This window comes from Amphiprion ocellaris, chromosome 19, assembly GCF_022539595.1.
Source record: "Amphiprion ocellaris isolate individual 3 ecotype Okinawa chromosome 19, ASM2253959v1, whole genome shotgun sequence".
Lineage (NCBI taxonomy): Eukaryota > Metazoa > Chordata > Actinopteri > Pomacentridae > Amphiprion > Amphiprion ocellaris.
This window is the reverse complement of record NC_072784.1, coordinates 29,329,318-29,349,893: the sequence shown is the minus strand read 5'-3', so window position 1 is coordinate 29,349,893 and position 20,576 is coordinate 29,329,318. Positions and strand designations below refer to the sequence as shown.

General features: G+C 45.3%; 2 protein-coding genes across 3 annotated transcripts; both read right to left on the bottom strand.

The window, feature by feature from the left end:
* Positions 1-3,089: 3,089 nt before the first annotated feature.
* cbx8a (chromobox homolog 8a (Pc class homolog, Drosophila)) lies at positions 3,090-5,787 on the bottom strand. Of its 2 annotated transcripts, XM_023283606.3 has the most exons (5): positions 5,515-5,786; positions 5,350-5,393; positions 4,924-4,989; positions 4,496-4,562; positions 3,090-4,113 (listed from the first exon to the last, which is right to left on the bottom strand). In XM_023283606.3, exons 1-5 carry the CDS (start codon positions 5,581-5,583, stop codon positions 3,256-3,258), a joined length of 1,104 nt encoding a protein of 367 aa, XP_023139374.1. In that variant the 5' UTR covers positions 5,584-5,786; the 3' UTR covers positions 3,090-3,255. The 2 variants fall into 2 exon arrangements, with proteins under 2 accessions (XP_023139374.1, XP_054860941.1); XM_055004966.1 differs by having other exon boundaries at positions 4,924-5,787.
* A 4,756-nt stretch (positions 5,788-10,543) lies between these two features.
* cbx4 (chromobox homolog 4 (Pc class homolog, Drosophila)) lies at positions 10,544-19,290 on the bottom strand. The gene is made up of 5 exons (XM_023283609.3): positions 18,932-19,290; positions 18,791-18,834; positions 17,980-18,045; positions 15,234-15,300; positions 10,544-13,466 (listed from the first exon to the last, which is right to left on the bottom strand). Exons 1-5 carry the CDS (start codon positions 18,998-19,000, stop codon positions 12,048-12,050), a joined length of 1,665 nt encoding a protein of 554 aa, XP_023139377.2. The 5' UTR covers positions 19,001-19,290; the 3' UTR covers positions 10,544-12,047.
* Positions 19,291-20,576: the final 1,286 nt, after the last annotated feature.

Genomic DNA, 20,576 nt, shown 5'->3' with positions numbered 1-20,576 from the left:
TCTCTCTCTCTTCTCTCTCTCTCTTTCTCTCTTTCTTTCTCTCTCTCTCTCTCTCTCTTTCTTTCTCTCTCTCGCTCTCTCTGCGGCTCTAATTAGGACTGATCCAGTTGTTGGGAGCTGCTGGCCTCTGCAGCTCTTTGTTTTGCTCTGTAAAGAGACAATCCGTTTGAAAGCCTTCAGCCATCTGTGCGCACTAATTCATTCACTCCCAGAGACAGTCCGGGGTTTATTATTCTACTTTTACTCCCCTTATTAGACTACATTTGGAATTTCATAACCTACAGATTTTGAAAATAATGTCTATATAACTGCTAAACTGAAGTAGAATTTAATAAACTTCCAAAGTCAAACCACTGACTGCTTTAAGAGGAGTCCAATCTTTAAATCATTGTAGAACAGAAAAACTAAAAAAAGGAAAAGCCTAAACCTGTTTCTGCGCTTGAGCTTCATCTAGTGGCGGGATGACGCAGCGCACATCTGGAAGGCAGAAAAGCAGCCTGCTGCAGGCTTTCATGGCCCGAAGCAGACAAACAGCAGCAGCAGCTGAAACTCAGCGACTCTAAAGTGGTGCAGCTCCATTAATGATTAATCCTGTAAGGATGAGTGGTTTCGCTTAATTTTAACCTGCAGGGTCTCTGGGCAAAAAAAAATAATTTGGCAGCCTTTCAAGGTCTTGCTGGTGGCGACATCTTGTGGAGGTGAACTCAGCCCACTGTGCAGCTGGCTGCTGCTGCTCAGGTTAGAAAGGCCTGAATGAGACACAACATGGAGGTTTATGATCGGTGCGTAAATTGCGCTCATATGGACGATTTGGACACATGTTGTCTCAGCCGACGAAATCTTGAAAATAAAGACATTTTTAATCACACTTACCAATACAAATTTGCAATTCCACTCAGGGGGCTGCACAGTAGTTTGGTGGTAAGCACTTTCACCTTGCAGCTAGAAAATCCCGGGTTCGCGTCCCGGTCTTCTTTCTGCATGGAGTTCTCATGTTCTGGGTTTTCTCCGGTTACTCCAACTTCCTCCCACAGTCCAAAACGTGCTGAGGTTAATTGATAACTCTAAAATGTCGGTAGGTGTTAATGTGATTGTTTGTCTCTATATGTAGCCCTGTTATAGACTGTTACCTGTCCAGGTGTTCCATGCCTTCGCATTAAGTCAGCTGGGATAGACTCCAGACTCCAGCCCCCCGCGACCCTAATAAGCGGTGTATAGAAAATGGATGGATTAATGAATTAATTCATATTTTACGCATTGATGAATTCATCCATTATCTATATTAGGGTTACGGGGGGCTGGAGTCTATCCCAGCTGACTTAGGGTGAAGGCAGGGGACACCTGGACAGGTAACAGTCTATCACACGGCTACATATAGAGACTGGACTTGGACTATGGGAGGAAGCTAGAGAAAACCCACACATGTAAACTCCATGCAGAAAGATCCCGGGAAGGCCAGGACGCGAACCGGAGATCTTCTGGCTGCAAGGCCAGAGTGCTAATCACCAATCCACTGTGCAGCCCAGGGTTAATTCAGTAATGATAATTTAATACGGTTCACTAATTGAGCAGTTTTCCTCTTCTTATTAAATTCCTAGAAAAGCGTGTGTCGCACTTTTCCCCCATTTGGATGTCAACCTGCACAGCGTCGATATTATAATGACCCGAGTCTTCTCACACTCGCTGAAACCGACCGTTAGAGAGCTGAAAAACGGACGGAGTCCTTTAACAGGATGCTCAGATTGGGTCATGTGTCTCAGAGACACAAAGCAAAGTGAAATGAATGGAGGCTTTGTGTCTGACAGAAGCGGCCTCTTATTGGCACAGTGGAGCCTGGATGCTGCTTAGACAGCAGGCCTGGTGGGCCAGAGGGATCATTAATATATCTAAATATCTACATCATCTTAAAGCAGAGAGTCCCTTTGAAATCAGTTTGACGCGTTCAAAACAAAACAGGAAATCAGATATTTGGCAAATATTTTTTATCCAACAGGATGCGGGGTCACAGTAGTGGTGCCTCCTGCAGACTGAGTAAAATACAGCAGGAAAATGATTCAGTGGTGGCATTTAGCGATCATATTAATGTAATTTACTGTGTTTTGTGGTTAAATGTTCAAAAACTGTTGATTCATTCCGGTGCAGACTCGCTGTCAGCCCCGAAGCTCAACTCGACCTTTGGAGTCGCTTCAAATATTCGCTGCGAAGACGAAGGTAAAAGCGGTGATAATGAAACGACTATAATTGTAGATTTAAATCTGTAATTAGGTTCAGTGGAGCAGCACAGTTTCTGTTCTCATGAAGATTTGATCCAACGACTTAAACTGCTGCTTTAAAAGTTGCAAATTCCAGTAAATAGAAGCAAATGAATTAAAGATTTTCTATCAGGCCTCCAACGTTTAAAACGCACGTGCGGGGAAACATTTCACTTTTAAATCATGTAAAGAAGTTCAGTTTTAGGTGACAAGAAGATTCAACTAACAGAATCGAATATATAATATAGATTTTTTTTAAAAAGCATTAACACATTTTTATCTTTTTTTGCCCTGTAATTGTTCGAATAATGCATGCGTAAAACTCCCAGAAGGAATCATTATAATATGACTTCAGGACAGAAATCCTCCCTCCATTCAACATGTACAGTTACTGCATGACTTCTATGAAATCTTTCTTAAAATGTTTCATCAGATTAGGAGTTAGACTGGTCCTAAACACTGAACAAACATAAGCAAAATGATTTTCTGAAGTGGGAGATTTCCTCCTGATCATCTTAGACATTATTTGTGGTATTCTTGCTTTTCTAATAATGAATTTGGGTGAACTAAACTAGATATTTATTTTAACCTCCCACTCAAAGATTCACGGCGTTTTGGTGAACAAAAGCAGTGAAGAAGGACGCAGAGAAATTGTGCGACATTCCATCACTCACTGCGACACAATTAAAGCAGAATGAACGTGTAGAGATGCAGCTTTGTTAGAAATATTTTCTGAATTTGCAAATATTGTGGGATAATTCCACAAAAGCCTGAGATCAGATAACAAGTGTCTGTAAAATGTGGGGGAAAAAAGATCCAGATTCATGAAGAGACTCCTTAAACGTACAATGACACTTTTTAATTTTCTCAGCAGCGTATTAAATATTTGTATATACACGTTTGACAGGTACATAGAAAAAATATAGTATTACAGTAGGCCTGTTTGTTAGTAACTTGTTAAACATTTACGTCGGGATATATTAGACTCCTCTAAACTAAATACTCATCTCTTCTCTCGGAAAAAGCCTTTGTCCGTGCTGCTCTCTCTGACGGTAACAGTCAGGAAGTTCATGGTCACGTCCGTCACGGTCACAGTGTCCAGGTTGGTGAAACACGGGGTCCAGGACGAGGCGGAAGGACGCGCGGATGGATCGTGGACGGACTGTGAGGAGGAGATGACGGCGGGTTGCTCCCGGTGATGGCTCCGGTGACCTCCGTGCTGCTTGAGCTTGTACATCCTGCTCAAACAGTGAGTCCTGTGCGCGCCCTGGTCACTTTTACGCGCACCTGGACGGAACGCGCAGCTGTAAGACAAGCCTGCTCCCGCCGCGTTCCTCTGCTCGCTGCTGGATTTGGGTGTGATGGTGGTCTCCTCCTGGAACCTCTTGGTCAGCTGGAGGAGGCTGTGGTCTGACGTCTCTCCGTGATGATGATGATGATGGTGGTGGTGGTGGTGGTGGTGATGGAGCCGTTGGGACATTTTGGAGAGGCCGTGCGTCAGCGGCTCCTCCAGCAGCCTGCTCCGTTTGGCCTCCGGCTCCACCGAGCTGCTCCCATCTTCTTCATCAAAATGCAGATGCAGCTTCGGTTTGCGGCCCCTCTTTTTGGGGAAGCGTAGAGGTTCCTGGGCCGCCAGAGGAGCTGGAGGAGTCGGCCTGGGCCTCCTCTCCAGCGCCGGTCCGACGTGGACGCTCTCCCCCCTGTTGATCGCGCTCGGTGGGAAGATTGTGGGAACCACGGTGCGTAAACCCTCACGGGCCCTCGGTGTTACGACCGGCTCCGGGATGGGGTAGGAGACCTGGATCCCTCTGGGAGTTTCTCTCCTAAATTCATACGTCTTTTCTTTGGCTTTCTCTTTGGCCTAAGGACAGAACAAATACGTTTAATGAGGGGAGGTTTCCCAGAGATGAAAATTGGAGTCTCAGGAGGAAACTTAAAGATTTAGGAGAAGCAGCTGGACATCTGCTCAAGGCCTCGTCCTGAAGTTGGTCAGATTTTTTAAGGAAAATACACAGAATCATGGGTATTCTGTGTTATTAAAACGTACAAGCTGTGTTCAGCATCACCACATCAAAACCAGAGAGTAACTGAGAGATTTTCGTTCGTCATTCCACTAGTTTTACTTGAATCTGAGCTGGTTTCATACTTAATAAAACCGTAGCTGCCAAATCATAGAAATGATTCATCTTCTGTGAAATTAAAGCTCGCTTCAGAAAGGCGACAAACTGAAATGGAAACGATACCTTGAGGAGAAACGTCTCGGGTTTGGGTCCTCTCTTCTTCGGCCCGAACATCTCCCTTTCGCGTTCCCTGGTGAATAAAATCAAATCAAATCAGCACAGGGCAGGAAATGCTCTTTGTTTTCTTTTTTAACCAATAATTTAATCAGAAAATCGTATTTATCTAAATCTTACACATGGGCCAAACTTTAAAGCAGCGAGATTTAAGCAATTTACAGAAAATTTAAAGAGAAATAAGTTGAGTACAGCGATCTTGTGATTAGAAAACCATTTGGAGATGAAAATAAAAACCACCTCGTTCCACCGAAGCTTCCTTTTCGGTGAATTTTGAAGATTAAAAACAGACTGGACGACTTGTTTAAGTGGACATTTTGTGCCGCAGAACGCGCGGTGCCACAGAGAGGCCTACTGCTGCGCTGTCAAACCCTCACCTCTCCTCGAAGGCAGCGAAGAGCCGCGCGTCCAGAATGTTTTCCTCCGGCTCCCAGGTGCTGTACCTGCGGCACGACAGGCGACAGGAGAGCAGCTCAGAGCCAAACCACAAACACGTCATATCGCAGCAATCTTTGCGAACGCGCTGCCTCTCCACACTGCGCAGCGGACAGTGACGCATGGAGAACTCAGCCATTGCTAAAGCTAGTGTGGACTTCAGAACATCCCAGCGGGCTGAGGCTCGGACATTTTTCACACATGACTGCGCACAGAAAGCCGCGGACACGCCGCAGGCAGCAGCGCGGCACGCAGCGCACATAAAAATGGATCAGAAAAGCACATCAACAAGCAGAGCAGCGACAGACTGCAGTTGTCGGAGCGGCCAGGATGGAGCGCTGTCCTTCCCTGCTCGTTATTATACTCACTTCTGAGACCAGCCCTTCCATTTTACGAGATATTCCCAGCGACCCTGCAAAACAGATCCGTAACACATTTAGGTTATCAGAGGACGTGCCCGTCGGCCATGCACAGACACATGTTTGCCTAATAGGTGTAGAGGGTGAGCGTGAGGCTGAAAAAGCAGCGACTACCCGTCTGATCCGCCGTTTTATGATGGACTCGGCTGCGAAGACGCTCTCACCGACAGCCGAGAGCTCCATGATCCACCATGCACCTCGTTTATTTCTGTCTCTTTTATTATTTTTGGCTTCCCCTCGTCCTCTTCGGGTTGTTTAATTCCGCACATCCCATAATACGCGATCTGGAGAGGACGTCATCACGTCTTTTTCTGTTGCCAGGCACCGCGGTCGGTAGGACGGATCGCGGTGGAGCACATTGGCTCAGTTGTTGCTACGTGCTCCGGGTTTGTGAGTGGAGGGGAGGAGTCCCGCTGCTCTGGCTGCTGTACAGGAATGTCTGGCACACTGGAACAAGCAAAGTCAGAGGCTCCCGGAGCGGCTCCGCTGACCTCCGAGCTCCCCGAGGGGCTTCAAAGAGCCCAGTAGAAGGAAAATACGTTAATTTCAGTTGCGTAAAAATGAAATTAAAACAACAAGAGAGGTGTTCCATTCTCAAAATCAGCCCTAATGCACCAAACATCTGTAAATATTAGACTACATTTGTGAAAATCGGTAAGAATTATACAAAAAATTACAAATAATATCTTCACTGTTATAAATTCCTGCATAAATAAATGCTCCAAATGTGTTTTATTTGGAGAAGCACGAAGGTGAAATGATCCCACGCTTGGCCTGAGTGATCCAGTCTGACTGGCCTTTACCTCAAGGATTCATTAATTTAAATGATTTGTTCACTATAATCTGCGACAACAAAATTTACTTTACAAGTTACAGTTTGAGGTTCTCAGTGGTGACGCTCTAAACTGGACCTGTGCGCATTATGGACAAATTGTAATTTTGCGCGCCGCTTCTGTCCTTGAAGCAGCTCGCAGTCTTTCACCGTGTGTGCCAATAATTCAGCCTGTGGCGCACAAAGGCTGCTTTGACAACAGAATCGAGTTTAAGAAAAAAAATCTATAGCAGAGTTTAAATGTAAAGCACAAAATGTGGCAGAAACTCCCTTTATTTCGGCTGATTTTTAAACACAGACAGTATGGGGCAGATTTTAGAACCAAATTCTTAGGATATGTGCCATCCTTATAATTTTAATTTCGCTTTAATGTTGAATTCTTCGCCCAGAAACAAGCAGATACGCAGCTTCAATATGCTGCATCCAAACTGTTTTAATTCCAGAATTCCAGAGCGAAAACTGCTGGTTAACTTCTAAGTTTTGAATCAGCTTTAAATCTCACAGAGAAAAAAAGGTGCCAAAATATAAACTCACTAAGAACTGAACTTCACACTGTCTGTTTTGAAAATAAAATTGAATGTAGACACAAAAAATAAATTTAAAGGGAAACCAGCTGAATGCTCTCTGGTTTTATTTTTTGTTAAAAATGCGCAAAAACATGTTGAGAATCTGTAATTAATGCGCAAAAAGTCTCATTTGATTTTCGATTTAATCTCGGTTTTCTGTTTAAATGTGACGACATCTTCAAAAGAAAAAAAAAGATTAAGAGCACTTTAAATTTTGAACCCAGTGCCAAGTACAATTTTGCAGGAATTAATATTATTCTCATTATAATTATTTTTATTTTAATTGTTACATTTTTTACATTGTTTTTAAGACAAAAATAAACACTTTTTAAATGTCTGCAGTGACCATCCAATTGTACCCTATTATTATTACTATTATTATTATTATTGTTATTATTATTATTATTATTATTATTATTATTATTATCTTGGATTTTCTGAAATATTGTAAGGGAGTTTCTGGCATTCATTTAGAACATTGATCATATTTAAATCTCACTAACATGGACCTAAAAGGAGCTCATTACCTTCGATTGCATGTCATTTTTTCTGGGCCTCTCATGGAATTTCCCGCATTTTTCAACTATTCGTTTGAAACAGTATCTCAAAAATAACTTAACTAAATAATAACAAAATAACACATTATGCGCACATCTTCCATTTTGCCAAGAGAAGCATCAGAGAATCCTCTGAGTCTAAACTTCCAGGCCATCCGCAGTATGCTCCCTGAGATATTTAAATTCATTCATTCATTCATTCATTCATTCATTCATTTAAATCTGCTCCAAACACAGCAACTCCTCGACATAAACTCTGGAAAGAGTCCCTTCACATTTCTGCTTCTCATTTTGCTTCCAGTTTGACTATTTGCAAAAACAAAACAAACACTGAGGCCTGAATGAGATTATTCATGAAGGAATAAAACCACTCTGGAATCTCCTCCTCATTTATCCACCAACAAATCCTTCCAGTTGAACTGTTTGTGGGTAAATAATGTCTTTTAACCGACAATATTTCTGCTTTTATCGCGATTTTATAAGTCTTCCAGAGAAGGACTCTGCTAAAATGAGATTATTCCAGATATATTCGAAGCTATTCGACACGAATTTACCACCAATTTATTTAGATTTGCTGGAGAAAATGGAAAATTACTGCATATAAATTTGATTTCTCTCGTTTTTTGTGCGCTCTGTGCTCTCCATTTTACTACATTTTGTTGACGCACCACCTGGGGACAATTACGCGCCTCTGGACGCAGGCGCGCAGCTTTTAATCACCTGTAATTACCTGTAAGGTTAGTTAGACGTGTGATCTCATTGCACAAGAGTAAAAACTGAAGCGCAGCCTGAGTAGATGAGAGGCGGTGTGAGCTGTGTGGAGGAGTGCAGCGGCGAATCTTTCTCCTCGATCATGTTAAAGATGATCTCTGGACGCGTTCGCAGCTTTCTGTCTGTTCAAATTCTCCCCGCAGTGGAGCAGACAAAGGCGGGCGCGCCGCGGACAAAAGATGCGTTGTGGCTGCCGTCGAAATATGAACCACCATTTTGATAGTCACAGCTGTAAGACCGACATTTCCTGTCGGTACTAGAATGGCTTTAGCCCGCACGGGTTGTGTGCACACGGAGCGGACTGGTGCGCGCTGAGGGGAGGCAGACTGCTGCTGCTGCTGCTGCTGCTTCTCCATATTTGGCTGCGACTCGATGAAAAGTGAGTCTGCAGGAGCCGCAATGGCGACAGACGTACGTGAATAAACAGAGCAGCTCTGTGAGAAACATTATTGGCTCTCTGGTTTCTGGGCAACTGCTGCTCTCAGCTCTCAGCTCGCTGTCCTACTTACCGGCGACATTTTCTGCTCAAGGTGGTTCACGCTCTGAAACCACAGGAGAGGAGCTGTGAAGCCGCGCGGCTCCAAACCTGCAGCTTCGCCAAATGAGAGCGCATGTTTAGAATTAGCAGCATCCTCAGAGCGGCCCACCGCAGCTCAGGCACATGTGTGTGTTATTCAGGATTCTCTAAACCGCCAAACGTCCTCTCAGACTGTTTCTACTTTAGTGTACATTGACAGAAAACCCAGAACTAATTGTAAAGTCTGGAGCGGAGTCCAGATCTTCTGAATGTTTCTGTAAGTTCTGGCCTCCAGCTCCAAATGATCCCCTGCAGGAGGTGAAACCCAGCAGGCTGCTGCTGCTGGATGATAAAGAGGGAATGTGAAACATCACACTTGGTCTATAAATATGTTCCGCTGCTCCACCGTGTTTCAGTTTCCTATATGCATGACTGACTCATAGCTGGTCCACAGCCACGGAGGCCCGCAGGGACGGACAGATAACCAGACCCTGAAGCCATCATCTTAGAAAACGCTCCAGTTTCAGACAGCTTCATGTGAGGATCAGTCGATTGGTTGTCGTATTTTTGCAGCCCAAACATATTAACCCTGTGCGCAAAATATTAAATTCACACCCAGAATAAACCCCTAAAAGAGCAACTTTTGAGTTCCAAGTTTCTTAATTCTTCACTTTAAGCGCATCTATTTCCAGAGAAGGTGAGAAAACTGTCGGTTTTATGGGTGAAAATTTCGTTAGAGGTCGAATTGAACTTGAGGTATAATTCTTGTGAAACTGCAGCGACAAACTGCTGACATGAGATCCATGCAGATAACAGATCCGGTAGAGGTGCTGCCTGTGGTGCATTCACGGCCCCACCTATTGTCCTTTATGATTAAAGATCATTTATTTGTGCTTCATTTTAACTTTATGCACCTCTAATCTAGAAAACTGCAAAAGAAATGGACTCTTTGAGATGCACTGATGTTAAAACAGATGTTTTTCAAGAATCTCTCTTTTAACTGAATTGTACATGAAGAGAATCAGTAATTATTTAAGCCAAAGAATCACCAAAACAGTCCTTTTCTATATCACTTATTATCCTAACTCCAAAACTATGACACCTCCCACACGTTTCTGTCTTCTAAAACAGTTAATCTTTGAATCACTCTGAGCTCCCAGCATATCTAGATCAGAGTCCAGCCTGCAGGCCTTCAATCATCTCCACAAAGGCTGGAAGAGGCCCACAACCTCCGGGAAGCTCAGCATTTATAAAGTTCATTCGTAAAAGTTGCAGCTTCGTGCAGCTCTGGACTCGTCTGTCTGAATTCTACTGTAGGATTATAATGTTGGGAGAATCGCTGTGTCATCGTGACACAGGCCTTCTGAGCTAAACACAGTCATTTAGAGCAGCTTCTGGACACGCCAAGAAGCCTTGGAGCAGCCACATCATGTCTAAATGCCATATTATTCACGCCCTTCCCTGCTGCTTTGTGCTGGATTTTATAACCCGAACCTCCACCTTTTCTTCTTGATAGAATCTAAAAATTACATAACAACCTCCCTGCCCTCCTCCACTTATGTTGTATGTTTACATTCCTGCCTGCAGTAGAAAAATAATGCAACGGCAAAGGTTTTAATAACACAAGTGACCGGTGCCGTTATGCAATACAGAGGGCCCTTTGTGCAGGAGCGTTTGTGATTATGCAACACGATCTGTTTTGCTACTCATGGTTCACAACCGAGTTAGTGTTTCTCCTGTTTAATGTTCCATTCTTCCTCCGCACGAGCAAAGAGGCTTCACGGGGCGAGAACGGATCTTTTTACTGGAGCACTAAAGCAAATGTTAGCCCATAAAATATAGAGAGGTTCCCGCTTTGCCCCCAGCAAGCAAATACGAGTGCAAGCAGAGTCACAAGAGGTCAAATCTCTTTCTTTATTGTGAAACATACCATCCAACAAGCTGTGCCAACAACAACACGTCAGCCACCTCCTGGTACTTTAGAACAATCATTTAGACTTAGAACTGAGTGCAAAGAAGAGTGAGCAAAACAAAGCAAAAAAAACAAAAACAAAAACATGAAAGTAGCAAACGGATTGGAGGTGAAACCGCAGCTTCAGATGCAGCAAACATCTGGTAACTGCTTGAACAACATCTTCAATAAATATGCACTCTTCATTTTTTATTCTTATCATTATAGCATTTTAGCATTCTCACTGGTTTTGCATTAAATGTGCGTAGAAGGCCATTTAGACTCAAATGTAGGTTACATCCAACAGCTTTGATAATTGAATTCTCAGCAGCATAATCAAAACGGCTCGCACCCATTGGATTGCATGTAACAGTTATACACAGTAAGCCTCGCAACTCACATTTAATCTCTCATCAGCGACCCTGGTAGCTTCTTCTGAGACAAACAGTGCTCACATGTTCTTCACATCGACAGAGATATGAGATGAATGTTGTAAAATCTGCGTCTCCTAACAAGACGACAGCAGGTATTTTAACTCCAGCAGTGTGTGAGGTCAACGGCACGCTAATAAATCACAACCTAATTATGGTGGAAGTCATACATCATCTTAACGGGGGATGTTTAATGATAAATGATGCAATTTTCTTAATGGTAACTGGACTTTGAGAATGTACGTGTCATATTTTAGTCCCAAAAATGTGCAATATCTCACCGATGAAACAACAGCTTGTCAAAATAAGAGCCCTGGACGTTGCTTTCAGGTTGAGTGAGTTGTTTATATTGTACTCAGACACACCTGTTTTCTAAATTTGCATGCCATGGCTAATCATTTTTCTTAAACAAGCCACAAACAAAACATGTAACTAAATATGCCAATCCAATCTGAGGGTATCTGTCTATATATATATGTAGATATATATATTAAAAAGAATCAGTTAAATAAGACTTGCTGTTTCTCCACTAGTAATGACACGAAGCAAACGTACGAAAATGTAGTTAAGTGCTTTCAATTTGATCTTCGATCACCATATAGTCAACAAGTTCCTGTCTAGCTTCTATCAGGACCAAAATAAGTGATATAATTAGTACAAAATATGTATAAACCTTCATATATCTCAGGCTATACGTTTGGTACGGGTATGAAACAACAGCAAAAGTATCCCATTAAGCTCCATATGACAAATAACTGATTTTTTTATTTTTCAAAAGTGGAATACTTCCACCTGAATGCATTCGCTCAAATCCTCGAGGGCACTTTCTTGGCTACAACATCACAGAGGAGTTACAGTATAAAACATTATAAGAAACATATTGAATTTGAATGATAAATTATAAATTTCCATATATACAAAATTCTGATGTTTTTCTTGTTTTGTTTAGTTTTTTTTACATATGCACATATTAACAGGATCGTCCACCCAGTCACCGGTAGTCCCATTGAATAAGCAGTTTCTCAGAAAGAAACGTATTCCTTGAACGTGACGGTGAGACTGTTTGTCGTGATGTCAGTGATGATGATATTTCCCATAAACGGAGAGACTTTTTTAACAGGTGCTTCTTTAGATTTCTCTGTTGTGGATGTTTGTGTGTCGTCAGTCACAGGAGGTGAGTCTCTGACAGCAGGTTCAGGTTCAGGTTCAGGTACAGGTTCAGGCTGAGCTTCTGGTTCAACCTGCTTCTTAGGCTTTGGGCAGCTCAGGTCCATCGGCTCCTCCTGGCTGCCAAGAGCCTCGTATGAACATAAACTGCTTTGCCGAGATCCGCTACAGTGGAGGTCCATGGGTTTGTCCTGAGGCGGCGTCGCCACAGTGCTCGGCACGCTGAAGCTCCTCGAAGTCAGGTAGATTTTAGCAACGCTCCGGTCCTCCACCGGATCCGAGAGTTTCCTCTTTCGGTCGCCAGGAAAAGACGGGATCCTGATCTGGTCGACGGCTGTTGGTGTCAGGATGTTGGTGTCGACAGTCCAGGATGTCGGAGGAGAGCTGGCGGTGAGCTGTAGGGGCAAATCATCCGGTAAGTCCGCCTGACCACGAGCCACTTCGGTGTTGTATTCCTCGGCTGTGCTTGGGGAAGGTTTGGAGAATTGTCTGTCCTTCGGGGAACATTTTATGGGATGTTCTGCAGCAGCGAGGGAGCTGCCGCTGCAGATCTCTTTGGGGATACCGTTCTCCGGGTGCTCTGCCATTTTGGTTCTGTGTGCTGGATTGTTCTCCGACGGTTTGGTGTTTTGGGGTTTCTCCTCTCGCGATGATTCCCCGTGTTTCCCCTTTGCTCCATGAACCTTGTTACTGTCCATATATTTGCTCATGACGATAACAATTCGCCCGTTCTTGTTTTTATTCTTGATTATCTTCATTTTGCTGCTGATAGAACTCGGCAGGGTTGCGTCTTTAGGGTTGGGTTTGAGGGCCTGCTCGCTCTCTGCCTCCTTCACAGCCGGTTTCCTCACTTCCACTGCCAGCTCTTTGACTTTGCTCAGGCAGCCGGTGTCTTTGTCTCGGACCCACTTCTGCTGCAGGGCCAGAGGTAAGTTCCAGCCGGGATTTGCCGGTTTACTGACAGGTTCCTGAACTTTGACCACCTCTTTGAGCCGGGAGGCCTGTGCGTCGTACATGTTGGGGTCGGGCTCATAGTGGTGGTGCTTCTTGCTGTTCAGCTGGTAGATGAACTTCTTCTTGCTGCTGGTGAACTGGTCAGCAGGGACCTCCTGGCTGCTGGGCTGGTACTGGTGGTGCTTCTTGCTGTTCAGCTGGTACTGCTGGGGCTGGGAGCGCTGGACCTGGACGGGATCAGACTTGGGGCTGCTTTCTGCATCAGGAGATGTTTCCTCAAAACCTGCAGGGATGCTGGATCTTCGTGCAAATGAGGGAACCTTAAAGAAGAGACAAGACACAAGATTAGCATTGCCCAAACTGCTAAAAAAATAACAGGCTGCACAGTGGCTCAATGGTTAGCACTGTTGTCTGCATGTTCTCCCTGTGTATCTGTGGGTTTTTGTCCAGGTTCTCCGGCTTCCTCCCACACTCCAAAAACATCCATCTATTATCTATACACAGCTTAATCCTCATTGGGGTCGTGGGGGGGCTGGAGTCTATCCCAGCTGTCTTACGGCGAAGGCAGGGGACACCTGGACAGGTAACAGTCTATCACAGGGCTACATATAAAGACACACAATCGCACTGTTCACACCTACGGACAATTTAGAATGACCAATTAACCTCAACATGTTTTTGGACTGTGGGAGGAAGCTGGAGAACCCGGAGAAAACCCACACATGCACAGGGAGAACATGCAAACTCTATGCAGAAAGACCCCAGGAAGGCCAGGAAGCGAACTGGGAATCTTCTAGCTGCAAGGCGACAGTGCTAACCACCAAGCCACTGTGCAGCCCAGTCCAAAATCATGCTCAGGTTAATTTGTGATCCTAAATTGTCCATTGGTCTGGATGTGAATGTGTTTGTTTGTTTCTATGTGTAGCCCTGTGATAGACTGTTACCTGTTCAGGTGAACCTTCGCCCTCAGTCAGCTGGGATAGACTCCAGCCCCCCTAATGAGGAATTAAGTGGTGTATAGATAATGGATGGATGGATAAAAAATAAAGAAATTTGGAGTAAATGAAGAGTGTCTTAAAGGGGCAGGTCAGTGATTTAGTGATGCACAAAGGAGATAAACTCCACACCCCTAATTTGTAACACACGTTTTTCTCGTTATAGATGTTCAATAGAAGTCCGAGCTGAGAAAACCCTTGACGACACCACTATGACATCACCAGGGTTAAGTGCTTGAGGACCTTTATACAACAGTTTTTTCCCTGGAAGTCAACTGACTCACATTCTCTCCTGCATCACTGATAGCTGAAGGCTGCAGAACGCTTAAGCGTATCAGAAATCTAAATAAACTGTCCAATCAGGGCTCAGTTTGTAGGCTCCCTCCCACCGCCTCGTCCCCTCCCCCCTCCTCCTGTACAGGCCGACCCTGCTGCCATCAGGGGGGCACTGCAGTGGAACGCTCAAGACGCTCCGGCTATGACCCGAGGTCAGCAAAGTGCCACCAGACATGTCACGCTTTATCCCTGATTGCTGGCCACGTGTGACTCTTAAGGAGTGACACTGCATAGCAATCAGCTCAGAGCCTCTCAAAATATATAATCACATTTGGCTCCTGTAAATGCCGGAGCTGCGATAGTCAAAGCACGGCAGAGCGCTACTTTCACCCATTTATTTTGGTCCTTCAGAAACATTAACAGGGAAGTGAAAGAAAATATTCTCCCGGTGCAGATTCACGTGGTGCAGAAAGAACACACCCATAATTTCTTTAAAAAAACCAAGACACTGAAGCTGTTTAGCATGAAGAAGAAATGGCCATGCAGTGCACTCAAGCGATGTTTATGCAACCTCAGGCAACAAACCGGGTTTCATGATGAGTGTGGAGAGAGATCCAGCTGTAGAGCCCTGTCCTCTCTCAAAGCAATCTATAAATAACCATGACCACAATGACAGCAGCTCCAACGCACCTGACAGCAGCCCTCCTCCTCTTTTGGCCTCACACAGAATGACATCCACAGAAAGGTTTGAAGAAAAGCAGGAGGGTTCAACAGAAACTATTACAATGACTATGACGATGATTCACACACAATTACCTGCAGTAAAAGATGTTTTGGTTTCGGCCCCCGCTTACGATATCCCATCAGCTGCTCCTGCCTCTCTCTGTGAAAACAAGGTAATTACATTTCAGCACATTAATTCACTGTTACCTTCTACATGCAGAACCACACAAGAAAAATCTAATTATATCACAGAGAATTACAGGTGTGACATTTGGAGTAGTCATTCATTTTCTTCTACCTATTCAAGGTCAGAAGTGGGATTTTGATTCAGAACACTAATGAATGCCCACGTGAGCTGCTGCAAAGCATTATGGTCCTTATTTGCATAGCTCTCCATGGTAATCGGCCCATTCCATATTCTCATTATCCTGGAGAAATTCAATTAAGGCTACAGCAGGGAGAATCTCTCCTCGTCTTTCAAACATCCTCCCTCCTGCAGCACACCCTTCCTCTTCTTACATTCAATCTCTAATTAGGGTCATGAGTGAAACGGGATAAACACCGCATTGTGGGGGACGTGCCGACGTTGGGAACCTACACACTGCTTGGCCTTGTGCAACGTGACGACGACGAGCATCAATAACAAACACAGGGAGGAGAATTAAACGCGTTATTGTACCGACTACGCCGGTGGAATATCGCTCCCTGATATAAACCTTGACTCATCATTGGCTGATAAATAACCAGCGGTGGGTGAAGGCCAGCTGGTTCCACCGGGCATGAGAAGACCCAGCCTCCTGCTACAGATGTTCAAACTATCAGAGCTGCCAGAAAATCGCAGCGATAAACAGTCGGCTATAATGTGCACGATTTTCAACCGGCGTCTAACGGGGTGACCCCTATTCACAGAAGATTTGGCAATTACAGACTCCCTTGTCGGATCCCCTCCCCCATCCGCTGGGAGCAGAGAGGAATCCACACACAGCACAGAGGCAGCACTCCATGACCATCAGCACAGAGCCAGACACACACTCTCAGCCAGCAGCCAGCAGCCAGCAGCCAGCAGCCAGCAGCCAGGCAGGCAGGCAGGCTGCAGGGGAATATGAGAGCGCTACACTGGAAACGTTGAAGAGCACTGCGTGTCAATTAGCCTTTTCAGAAAAGCAAATTCCTTTCCACAGCCATCATGTCTTTACCCAGCCTCATGAGCGGCCTGCCGGCCCTACACAGTTTATCTCACAGGCCTCACGGGTCCAACAAACCAGATGAGATGCAGTTGTGTGCGAGCCGTAGAGCCAAAATAACAGCAAATGATCATCTCAGCCTCTGAGATGGACATCCATTCATCTCTAATCTCCATCTTGACCTTCAGTAGAAAACAGGTAGTCGGTGAGTTAAGATGTTATTTCTGCAACATGAAATAGCAAAATAAAGGTAATCGCATGCGATGTGTCCAATTAGTGTCGTGCAACGGCTCAGCCTCCAGGCAGCTTCAGCTCCATATTAAAACCACAACAAACCAATGTGCTTGTGAGCTGCACATCAGTGAGCTCATCTCCTAAATTACCACCTCTAGTCCCGCCTCATGCTTGCACAGCACACTAAGATGCAAAATAACTGCACTTTGATCCACATGGGGGGACACTGCTTATCAATTTCTGGTAAATGAACACATTTTTAACAAGTCAGTTCTTTGTGCACAATCCATCTGGTTCCTGATGCAAACCTTCAGGAATATAAGTCTCCTAATGTTCATGCATCTAATTCATGGGGCACCCAGATAGCTCAGTTGGCTGAGCGGGTGACCCATAAACAGGCCCTCGATGCAGTGGTCATGGGGGTTGAATCAGCCCATGGCCATTCCCCCACTCTTCTACCCATGTTTCCTGTCTCTCTTGCCACAGTCCTATACATAATAATGGCAAAAAGGCCCAAAAATAACTTTAATCCATCTGATTTCTGATGCTAACCTCCAGGATTATAAATCTCCTAACATTCGTGCATCTGATTCCTGGGGTGTCCCAATAGCTCAGCTAGCTGAGCAGGTGACCCATAAACAGGGCTATAGTCTGCACCGCAGCGGTCATGGGTTTGAATCCAGCCTGTGGCCAGTTACTGCGTGTCATTCCCCCACTCTTCTACCCACGTTTCCTGTCTCTCCACTGTGCTACACATAATGAAGGTCAAAAAATAACTTCAATCTATCTGATTCCTGATGCAAAACTGCAGAATTATGTCTCCTAATGTTCATGCATCTGTCCCCTGGGGCACCCAGATAGCTCAGTCGGCTGAGCGGGTGACCCACAAACATGGGCCCTGACGCAGTGGTCATGGGTTCGAATCCAGCCTGTGGCCATTTACTGCAGGTCATTCCCCCAAGCTTCCTGTCTCCCTTGTCCAATAGGGCCTAAAATAACTTTAATCTATCTGATTCCTGATGCAAAACTGCAGAAATATAAGTCTCCTAACATTTGTGCATCTGATTCCTGATGCAAACCTGCAGGGTTATAAATCTTCTAACATTCATTCATTTGGTTCCTGTTCCAAAACTGCAAAATTATAAGTCTCCCAACAATCATGCATCTGATTCCTGATGCAAACCTGCAGAATCTTCTAACATACATCCACCTTTCCATGATTTAGGAATCCTCTCTACCATATCAGCAGTCTCTCTCCCCCAGGAGACAGTCCAGAGGGGGAGAGAGGAGGGGAGGGTGGGGGATGGAGGGAGGAGGGGGTCAGTGATAGAGTTACAGAGCGCTCCTCCCCCCATGCCCATATATGGTCACGGCTGAACTTGAGGCTGCGCGGCCTCGTCCGAAGTCCACATCTCTCTCACCTGTGTTGAAATGCGACCAGGAGCCGCGGGTCAAGGATGTTTTCCTCTGGTTCCCATGTGTTGTACCTGCAGACACAAAAACAACCGTCAGGGGGGGTCACGTGCAGACCTCCTTTTTTTATTTATTTATTTTGCTTTCCAAACTGAGCCACAAGGCCCTCAGCCCTCTGTCCAACGCATCAGCAGCAGCAGCAGCAGCAGCACAGCGGACAGGTGAGAAACACCTCCAGGTTGGAGCCACAATAACAACACACTTTCTGGAGGATTTCTAGTGGAAATAACATCCACTGCAGCCACATTCCCGCTACAGCTGCACCAACTGTGAGGACATCCAACTGCAGAGGAGGGGGAAATGTCAAACAAAAAGTGTCTGTATGTCCTCTCCAAAAGGCTGCTCCAGCACCAACATAGTCGGCCATTTTAGCACCACTGTCTTGTAAATACGCTGGCAGAGCAGAAATAATTAAAACGGGATTACATGGCTGTGCCTACCCCCTTCCCTCGCATAAATTAGTGAAGGCATCCGCGAATACGCTGAAACACATACCGACCGCGCTCTAACAGCTACACACACACACACACACACACACACACACACACACACACACACACACACACACCTATATATATATATACACACACACACATACATATATACACACACACGCAGACAGCCTGAGCGCAAACACCCGTGATGGATGGCATTTTAAAGTAACCACACTTGATTTTGTTGCATCATGTGTGCACGTATCGCTGCACTGACAGCCTGTTCTGTTTGCGGTGTTTTAGAGCAGCTCGCATTAAGACTTACTTGGGAGACCAGCCTCGCCACTTGACCAGGTACTCTATCTTGCCCTGTGATGGTGGAGAAGGAGAACATATACATATATATTTTGACGCGCAAATATTTCAACGTCCGCTTTTGTGCCAAATGTGCCTCCATCTCTGTTACCTTCCGAATGCGCTTCTTCTCGATGCCCTCCACCGCAAAGACGTGCTCTCCGGCGGCGGGGAGCTCCATTCTCGGCCGAATCCGCTCGCAAGGGGGTACGGGGAGTAGGTGAAATGTTGGCTACGCACCGTCGATTTGCCTTCCGCTCGGTGCGTGCTGTGCGCGCTTGGTAGTTTTCCAGTTGTATCCAAATCCAACCGTATTCCCTCCACCTCTCCTCTCCTCTGGCTCCCTCTCTCCCTCTCTCTCTCTCTCTCTCTCTCTCTCTCCTTTGCACACTCCACAGTCCTGGCAGAGAGCGCAGAGATATTCGCTGTGCTGCGGCTGCGAGCAGCTCTTTTCGTGCAATAGCTTCAGCTCGGTGCATGACGTCAGGAGGGGAGGGGGAGGTGGAGACCTTGCAGAAAGGTTGAGGTTTTATCCAGAGCGAACTGGACTGCAGGAGGGTTATGTGGAAATTCAAATCTGTCACTACGTTACTGTTAGAGGTCATAAATCCACTTATGCAGATCTGCTGTGTGGTTCGATAATAAAGGCTGGGGAAGCCCTTCAGCAGCTGATGGAGCTCACTACTGCTGAAGGAAAAAAAAACTTTGAGTGACTTTTATCATGCGCAAATGTGAATAACACCAAATACATTTACATATATGCTATATTATTATTAAAATGAACAGAATTGAATATGTAAATAAGGCCATGTGTTTGCAGAATGCTGCAGATGAAGGAGCTAAAATTCTCCCTCTTCTGTGCTCACAGCAGCTAAAATCAGTTCTACCAGGTGACCTGCGTCAACAAAGAGGGTTTCAGAGGTTTGAAGTGTCACCAGAGTCTGTCATCACTCTAACTGAAGCTGACACGCCGATGAAAAAACTTCCCTTTTTATTTCCGATTCCTTTAAAGCAGCACAGCTGTGGATGGCTTCCAGTTCGATCTGCTAACAGCGCTCTGCAAATATAGGTCACACACTCTCTCACAGTCCAACCGGTGCCGTGTCCTCTGGGCTCAACCGCCGTCAATTTGACGCACAGCAGAGGGTTGCTGCGCAGCCTTCAGCCTACCTGTGGCAACTTTCTAATGGAACTCGTTCGCTGCCAAAAGCGCTCAGCGTGTCTCCCCCCAAATCCATCCTCATGACCAGCTGAAATATTAGCTGCAGCACGTCCATGTACATCAGGACAATTTAAATCCAGCAGCATAAACCACATCACCAGAGAGCATGTATTCTGTGCTGTAAATGTCATCCACATGAAGTCAACTGATTTATAGGAGCTTAATTAGAAACATGAGCCAAAACGCGCCTGTGCGTAAAACGCGGGATTCTGTGCGTAAACTGTCATCTGTGCACACGGCTGTCACCAAAAAGGCGCAATTCGTTTGTTTATGACGCACTCGTGGTGTCTAAAGAGAATTAAAGGCGCTAAACCCGAAGCTTTTCGTGCTCCAAGAATAATTCAGCAGCAGAAGGGTTAAAGTGGAGCCTGAAGCAGAGCGGCAGCGGCCAGCCTATTAAACACAGGCACGATATATCTCTGCCCTGCCATATAAGGTAATGGACAAAAAGCGCCGAAATATGGCACTTTACACCCCTCAATTCCCGGGTTTGGCTCCTGAAATGGGTGCAGGAGAGGGTTAAGACCCAGTCTGG

Bases quoted from the DNA above. Each gene is read 5' to 3' on its own strand.
- cbx8a (XM_055004966.1), bottom strand. From the start codon at position 5,243: ATGTGCGCTGCGTGCCGCGCTGCTGCCTGCGGCGTGTCCGCGGCTTTC. The intron at 4,563-4,923 runs GTGAGGGTTTGA...TTTATTCACCAG, and splicing joins TTCGCTGCCTTCGAGGAGAG to GGAACGCGAAAGGGAGATGT. The intron at 4,114-4,495 runs GTATCGTTTCCA...TTCTGTCCTTAG, and splicing joins CCGAGACGTTTCTCCTCAAG to GCCAAAGAGAAAGCCAAAGA.
- cbx4 (XM_023283609.3), bottom strand. From the start codon at position 19,000: ATGGAGCTCCCCGCCGCCGGAGAGCACGTCTTTGCGGTGGAGGGCATC. The intron at 18,046-18,790 runs GTAAGTCTTAAT...TTGTGTCTGCAG, and splicing joins TGGCGAGGCTGGTCTCCCAA to GTACAACACATGGGAACCAG. The intron at 13,467-15,233 runs GTAATTGTGTGT...CTCTTCTTTAAG, and splicing joins CAAAACATCTTTTACTGCAG to GTTCCCTCATTTGCACGAAG.